This window comes from Miscanthus floridulus, chromosome 10 (assembly GCF_019320115.1).
Source record: "Miscanthus floridulus cultivar M001 chromosome 10, ASM1932011v1, whole genome shotgun sequence".
Taxonomy (NCBI): domain Eukaryota; kingdom Viridiplantae; phylum Streptophyta; class Magnoliopsida; order Poales; family Poaceae; genus Miscanthus; species Miscanthus floridulus.
In genome coordinates, this window is record NC_089589.1 from 67291419 (window position 1) to 67299943 (window position 8525).

At 38.9% G+C, this 8525-nt stretch overlaps 2 protein-coding genes across 2 annotated transcripts; both read left to right on the top strand.

Moving 5' to 3' along the window:
* Positions 1-226: 226 nt before the first annotated feature.
* On the top strand, positions 227-7298 carry LOC136484826 (disease resistance protein RGA5-like). Its single transcript, XM_066481785.1, has 4 exons — positions 227-1071; positions 4766-6730; positions 6833-6892; positions 6989-7298. The coding sequence occupies exons 1-2, from the start codon at positions 332-334 to the stop codon at positions 4827-4829; spliced, it is 804 nt and encodes a 267-aa protein (XP_066337882.1). The 5' UTR covers positions 227-331; the 3' UTR covers positions 4830-6730; positions 6833-6892; positions 6989-7298.
* On the top strand, positions 5418-5999 carry LOC136488808 (disease resistance protein PIK6-NP-like). Its single transcript, XM_066485618.1, has one exon. It carries the CDS (start codon positions 5418-5420, stop codon positions 5997-5999), a length of 582 nt encoding a protein of 193 aa, XP_066341715.1.
* Positions 7299-8525: the final 1227 nt, after the last annotated feature.

Below are 8525 nucleotides of genomic sequence, written 5' to 3' on the forward strand. Positions count from 1 at the left end.
TTTATTTCCTTTAATCATTTCGGCGCCCATGCATCGTTCACTCTACATAGATACCATACGTGAGCGTGACAAGCTCAAGGGTTGTTTGATTCAAGCTACTAAACTTTAGTAGCTACTAAACGGTTTAGTCATTTTTAGTAACTCTAGAGTTACTAGAGAGAACTAAAACACTTTTAGAAGCTTTTAGTCATAGCGTTTGATTAAAAAGTTACTAAAATGACTGGCTGCGACCGCACTGAACGGCCTCCTCCCCAAGCTTGGTTCCCTTCTGGTGGGTGAGTACAATCTTCAGAAGCGTGTGAGAGGGGAGATCCGGTTCCTCAAGGACGAGATGGAGAGGATGCAGGCGGCCCTCAACGTCTTGTCCAAGCAGCCAGCAGATTGCGTTAGCGATCTTGACAAGCTGTGGGCGAGGGATTTGAAGGAGCTGTCCTACGACATAGAGGACAGCGTGGATACATTCATGCTGCGTGTGGATGGTGCTCACGCGAATCCACGCAGATTGACTGGTTTCAGGAGGTTCATCGATAAGATCGGCCTCATTGACAAGATGAAGTTGGTAAAACAGGCCAAGGTTCGTCGCCGGGTCGCCATGGAGCTCGAAGACATCAAGACCCGTGTCACAGAGGTGGCTGCTAGGAGGGAGAGGTACACTACCGTCCCCACAGAGCAGCCTGACACAAAAGCCATCATCGATCCGCGCATCCAAGCTCTCTTTGAAGATGTGCCCGACCTCGTTGGCATCGATGGCCCCGCAGAGAGGCTTGCCAGCTTGCTGACGCAAGGGAGGGAGAACCTTATGGTTGCCTCGATTGTTGGACTAGGAGGCCTTGGTAAGACGACGCTTGCCAATTCTGTGTATCAAAGACTCGGAAGCCAATTCAAGTGTCAAGCTTTCGTCTCAGTGTCACTTAAGCCAGACATAAAGAGGACCTTAAGCAGCATACTACGTCAAGTCAGGACTAACAACTGCACCGACGACGGTGAAAAAGATCCCGCCAACGCCAACGACGGAGAAAAAGATCCCGAGGAACTTATAAGGAGTATAAGGAAATGCCTCAATGACAAGAGGTACTTCCTCCGCTCTTGCTTACTTGCCGGTTTTTGAGTTTTTATTATGTTATATATCTTTGAGATCGAGACAATACGTATTAAATTATATATGTAAAAATATGTCTAACTTAGGAAAATGTTTCAAAGAGTGACCATTAGAACCTAGACATACGTATATTGTGTATTAAGGTCTGTTTGGATCAACTAGTACTAAATATAGTTAATCGTTACTAACAATTAGCTAACTAATTTTTAGCAGGAAGTAGTTTGAATCCACCTACTAATATCTTACTATTACTAACTTGGAGGCTCCACTTTAGTCCACAACAGAAGCAAAACAAAAAAAAGATAAATTTTAGAAATTGTCATGGTAATTAAAAACATTTTGCCTATAATTTATAGTCTAATCATCATCATTATTATTAATAATAACCATAGAATATATTCTACTTTATTAAAAAATTTCCACCACTGTCATTATCAAAAATACATAAAGTAACCACATAATTTTATCTCTAAAGTACCCACCTATGCCAATGTCAAACCTAATTTAAAATAACCTCCTAGATTTGTATCTAAATTATCCACCTTTGTCATTATAAAAGATAATTTCAGATACCCCCTAACTGTTTTACAAATTACACATGTTCACCATTATGAAAGATAATGTAAAGTAAAACCCTATGTTTGTATTCAAATTACACATGTGTGCCGTTACAAAAGAAAATATACAGTAACATTTTAATTTATATCTAAAATATCCACCTATCATAAAAAATAAACAAAAACTATATCTAAAATCTAAAATAGATACTAATTTAAGCTATCATCACAAAGATAATTCAATATCCATAAAGTATATATATATATATATATATATATATATATATATATATATATATATATATATATATACATTTCTAAATTACACACATCTACAACCGCTAAGTTGAACATAGCATAATTTTATATGTTGCACCCTGTAGACCAAGAAACATGCATACATTAAGATAAATATTTATTTTCGTAGCTTATCAAGCATGGAAAATTGTTCATTAACAAACCCCATAGTAATGACACTAGTAATTCACTTTGAATTGTCATTCTCAATAAGTTTATACATTTTGATTAAAATATTATGTGATATGAATATTGGTTATTTAATTTTAAGCACTCTATATTTTCTAAAACAATGTTGCTACACATATAATTATGTGGTATATCAAATTCAACATATTGAGTGCCATGGTGCAAGCTGAAATGATAATTTACGCCATTGCAAGAATCAAAATGTTAATCAAAGCTCCTAAAATTTTAATCAAAGATACAATAAGCACTAGTGTTTCAGCTTAACATATATGGATAAAAATTACAACAACTAGACAAAGAGTTGAATGCTGAATTATAGATTCATGATCTCACATAAAGGGATGCAATAAGAGTTTATACAACTTAAGCTTAGGTTTCAACTAAATACATATCAGCATAGAAAAAATAAGTCCTAGAAATTTTAAATAGAGGTCTCTAATGGAGCCTTCATGTTATCCTCATGAGACCTACTTAAAAAAAAGATAAATCCTAAAAATTATCACAAAAATGAAAATATTTGGCCATCAATTTCCTTGACTCTAATAACTATTGATAATATAATAGCCATTAGATCTATTCTATTTTGTAAATAATTATGCATCTCTACTATTGTAAACAATATAAGGTAACCAATGAATCTATACTTAAATTACCCATCCATAGCCCTTAAGAAACATGATCCAAAGTACATTTAATTTTGCATCTAATTAGCTACATACTATTATGATAGATAGTCAATGTAATCCTTTAAACTTGCATCAAATTAACCCCTACTTTCATTATTGAGAAAATACTAAGACTAGTCTCAATGGGAGTTGCCATAGAAGTTTCATACGCATTAAATAAGCTGATGTGGCATAGTTTAAATGAAGAGAGAGATGGAAATAGTTTCATGGGGATGAAACTTGTTTACATTGTTTCCAACACCAAGGAGTCTTGGAAACAGAGCCATAAAACTCCCACTGAGACTAGCATAAATGTCTCCTCAAACCTACATCTAAATTATGAATATCTTTTTATTACAAAAATGTTTAAATAACCATAAACGACACATACTGTTATATGTTACCCACTTTCTATTTATATTAATATATTAAAATTTGAATAAAGTAAATATACAAGTTGTGTCCATCATGTAGATCAAGTAAGCATGCATGTATGATAGATCAATAAATATGTTACGTTTCAGCCAACACGAAAAACATTTCCTTAACAACGCATATGTAGTAACAAATTATTTAAAATGTTATAACCATTGACATACAATTTATATAAGTTAGTGCTTTAGATATACTTATACATGTTATTTATAATGTTTTCGCTTATCTATATTAATAATATAGCCATTAGTACACATAATCTTTGATATGAAAATTCATACACCTTGAGAACTAGGGGAGGTTAAAGCATACCACATGTAGTGCTTGTTTGGCACTGGCTCCTTTGAGTGCTCCTCCGAAGAAGCCAAAGCCGGACGGAGGAGCCCCAAATTACGGCTCCTTCTTCATAACAGAGCCGGATGGAGGAGCCCCAAATTGCAGCTCCATCTTCAAACATAAAAATGGCTCTAGATCCTCTTCTGTACACCAAAAATGACTCCTCCTACCGGGTTTTGGTGCTGCTCGTCTACCTGAAGTTGATGTCCGTAGCTAGAGTTGGAGCCGTGCCGAACTTGTCCATAAGTGTATCTTTCTGGCCTTTAAGATTTGATTAGAATAAATTGTCAATTGAGGGTTGAATTTTAAATCCTCTCAAGGTTAGCACAGCTACCCATCATAGATCTTCCATCAAGCACTACCGGTAATCTTAAACAACATGGTGCATGCTTTAAATGACTATTTATACTATTATGGTACTTAAGTGTGTAGTCTACAACCTAAAGTCATTATTTTTAAAAAGTATAAAAGGATTATTAGTAAATGATATATTAAGTACCAGGATTTCAACTTAACATGAGGATAAAAACAATGTAGCAATCAATAAGACTAATATTTGAAAATTGAAATTTAGATTCATAATGTTAAAGATATGGGCTACAACAAAACTCACTGTAGTTTAAGCTAACATTTCAACTAAATGTATATTAAGATACACAGAAGTACCATGCAAATGGAAAAGAATATGAATATGGATCAAAAAACATATAGATCAATAACTCATAACTTTATCACAACTAGATAGAGACTAAAGTGTATCTATTATGCATTGAGTTACAAAATGAACAAAGAGAAAAGGACATATAGTTTAATATAATAATTTTTTAGTCAGAGATATTAAACAATAATTAATGCTTATGTCTTCTAAGGTTTGAGCCCATGTGAGAGTATGGGTTGATGGACTAGTGCTGATAATAGGTGGTTAGCACCTATTAGCAGCTATAAATCTACTAGTGGAACTAATAGTTAGCAGCTCTATACCTAATCTTAGTCTATTAGAAAATCTGTTTGGATCCACTAGTACTGATTTTGGCTGCTAACTATTAGCACTAGTGGATCAAAAAGGCCCCAAATTACCTTGGCTACATATGCAGTTTTTATTTTGTTTGTGTTCCACTGCTCTTTTATAATTGAAGCCATTTTGTCACCTGTCGTTGCATGCAATTAATACCCTTACAAACCTATAGGTACTTCATTGTCATCGATGATCTATGGGATGAATCAGCATGGAAATTATCAAGTGTGCTTTGATTGACAACTGTCATGGAAGCAGGGTAATTGTGACGACCCGTAATCTTCATGTGGCAAAACTGTGTGCAACTCCTATTGGTGGTGCCTTGTGTGAACTAGAACCTCTCTCTGATGCACACTCCAAAAGGTTGTTCTGTAAAAGGGTATTTAACAAAGATGGAATTCATAATGAGTTGGATGAAGTAGCCGGGAGAATTTTGAAGAAATGTGGTGGAGTACCATTAGCTATCATTACCGTAGCTAGTTTGTTGGCTAGTAAACCCAGAACAAGGTATGAATGGAATCGTGTATACAGATCTCTTGGTTCAGGACTTGATAAAGATAAGACTATGGAGAATATGCGAGTCATTTTATCTCTCAGTTACTATGAGCTTCCTTCCTATCTAAAGCCCTGTTTAATGTATTTAAGCCTATTTCCGGAGCATTGCCATATTGACAAAGACAGCCTTGTGAGGAGATGGGTTGCCGAAGGCCTTGTGGATGGACAAGATGGGAGAAATTTGTACGAGCTGTATGACCTTGGAGAGAGTTATTTCATTGAGCTTGTTAATAGAAGTTTCATCCAGCCATTAGACATTGATGCTGTAGATGGTATTCCAAATGCTTGTTGTGCATGATGTGATACTTGATCTTCTAATTTCCCTGTCAACTGAGGATAATTTTGTGTCAAGGTTAGATTGTCAGAACTTTGTCCCCTCAACACGTAAGATTCGCCGACTGTTGCTGCAAGACAATCAGGAGGAAGTCATAGTGCCACAAACAGTGGACGTATCCCATGTGAGGTCAGTGATTGCATTTGGTGATGCTTTTAACTGGATGCCACATCTGTCAAGGTTTAAGTTTCTTCGTGTTTTGGATCTGGAAGGTTTCCCAAGTAAGAATAATCATCCAAGGGATCTACGACATTTGCATCATTTGAGGTATCTGCAGCTACGTGGTTATCTTGGAAGAGAGGTACTAGAAGAAATTGGAAACCTACAGCACCTAAAGATGCTGGACTTAAGTCATGCCTACGTACATGATCATGAACTGCCGGCAAGTATCATTCGGCTTAGAAACCTTCAAAGTCTACTTGTCGATGTTGGTGTCAAGATGCCACAAGGAATTGGGAGCTTAAGTCTACTGCAAGAAATATCATGGATTGAGGTGGAACCAAACACTGCATGCTGAGTTTGGAAGGTTAACAGAGACGAGGGTGCTCTGCATATATGGACTAGGTTTCGACGAGAGTGACGACCAGGCTTTTCTCCAGAGTCTGTCCAATCTAAGCAACCTTTTGGGTTTATTCATTGATCGATCTAAGCTATGTTCCTTAGATAACTTGTCCGATCCTAGGCGCGTCCCAGCACGCCTCCGTTTCTTTCGTGGAACCAGGACAACCTTCCAGCAGCTGCCACGTTGGTTTTCATGGCTCTCTGAGCTGTCCGGCTTAACCATCACCGTAATAAGCTCACACAGGATGACCTCAAAATGCTTGGAGCCTTACCTGCGTTACGTTTTCTTCAACTGGAAGTTGCTCAGGAAGGTACCACTGCCGAAGAACGGTTGTCGATTGGTAGCGATCAGCCCTTTGAATCATTGGAAGAATTTAAATTTAAGCACTGTGCAAGATGTTGGCTGGTGTTTTCTCAAGGAGTGATGGCAAGGCTTCAAAAGCTCGAGTTATACTTTGAAGTAAGGAAGAGAGATGGTGCGCTTGATATCGGCTTGGAGAACCTGACTTCCCTAAAACATGTCACCATTATAGTTGATTGCTATCAAGCCAAGATTAGGCAGGTGGAGGCTGTGGAGACCAAGCTCAGGAATGCATTGGACGTCCATCCCAACAACCCAACTCTCGAGATGTCGCGAGAATCTACCTATTACATGCAACAGGATGAGACTTCGGAGCATCATCAAAGGTAACGCAACTGGCCTCCCCCGTTAAGTTGCTACTACTCTTTTTATTTCTTTTCCTAACGCGTGCTTGTTTTAACTCTTGGTGATATACCTGGTGTGATCAGTTTGGAATTGCCGGCAGCCAACGATGAAAGCGATAACGATAGTGATGCTTTCATGTAAAGGTAACATGGTTGTTGCTTCCCTTCAATTCCCCATGAATATATTTTCTTCTTTCTATACTTCGGTTTGTTCACTCGTCCTTTCTACTCCTTTCGCAGTGAAGTCTGACGGTCGAATGGAATTAGCAGGTTCCTCCATAATCTAATGCTTTTCAAAAATAAAGCATCAGCTAATCATAATTCTTCTTTGGATACTTCTAACCCTCCACTCTGTTCCTGTACCAATATGCTGCTCTGTCAATGTTTACCTGTTCAGTCCGTTATTCACGCCAACATGGTTCATTGCTGTTATGCATCTGCTGACTAATATCAATCCCGTGTTTACATTTACTTGTTATTTTCTGGGTCGACCTGTCACTTACTACTATTATGCTTTCTGTATAAACGTTTTTATTATTCTCCCATTTATCCTCCCTCATACTCTGTTTCTTGTTGTCTAGCATCCATGACTTCTTTTTTTCACTATCACTAGAACATGCTGCCATGACCACAGGAACATTAACGAAAATACAGTTTAATGTATATTCATTGCTTAATACTCCCTCCATTTGGAATCGTAAATCGTCTAGCTTTTCTAGCTACATAATTTTTTCTACATATCTAGTGTTCTTGACCTTAGTCTTCAAACACCACGGGTCGACCGGATAACGGAAAGTGCGAAGTGTGACCAATCGGATGATAAAACAATGATACAGCAAAGAAGGAATGTGGTAACAGAAGAGTATCAATCTTCATCCTCCTTACAAAAGCCCCTGAGGGCACTATTTATTGGCGTCCGTGAATTTTATATGGGACTGAATTACCCCGCGCCTGCCCTAGATCCAAGGCATATCCTTTAGATTCCAGGACAATTTGGTCAGACGGTTGGCACCGTTTCTAGAAAACACCTAATCATCTCCTGGCACCAGGGACCACTGGGGTCAGACTGTTGCTGGGTTTCACAATTGGCTTCCTTGACTCAGGGACCGGCCCCTTCCGCTCCCTCTCCCTTCGCCATGGGTCGCTTCGACGCGGCCTTCTCACTACGCACGATCATGTTGGTTCTCCATTCCTGGAGATCGCCCTCTTCGCCCACTTTCATTTCGCGGGGGCCGCCGTCGCCACGACCTCGCTTGCCGATTAGGGGGAGCCAGGCGATTACCTGCTGACAACAAAGACAAAGCAAAGCGTGGTGACACGGCACGCGAGTTCATGAAACAGCGAAGGCATGCCCTCGAAGACAACTTTTTTTTTTTGGAAACGAATAGCGCTGCCGATTATATTAAAAAGCAGATGAAACCCAGATTGAGAAAAATAAACATGTACAACTCCGGTGGGTTAGATTGGAACATCAACACGCACCAAAACCCCAACTCAAAGAAGTAGAAAAAAACAACTCTGGCCGGTTGGAATGGGACAGACACGAACCACAACTCAACAAAGAACACACACTTCACCACCACCAAACCACCATGAACTGGTCACAACACTGCACCGCCGTCCCCCCGAAAGACAAAGCCATCAAGGCGAAAACGCCCTCATCACAGCTTGCACCGTCGTTGCCGACAATGTCCCACACCGAGTATAGCCTGCTGCTAAGCAGGGCTAGCCGCTGTATTCCGCTACAAGCCGTGTAGCCCTTCTGCGATCAGATCCG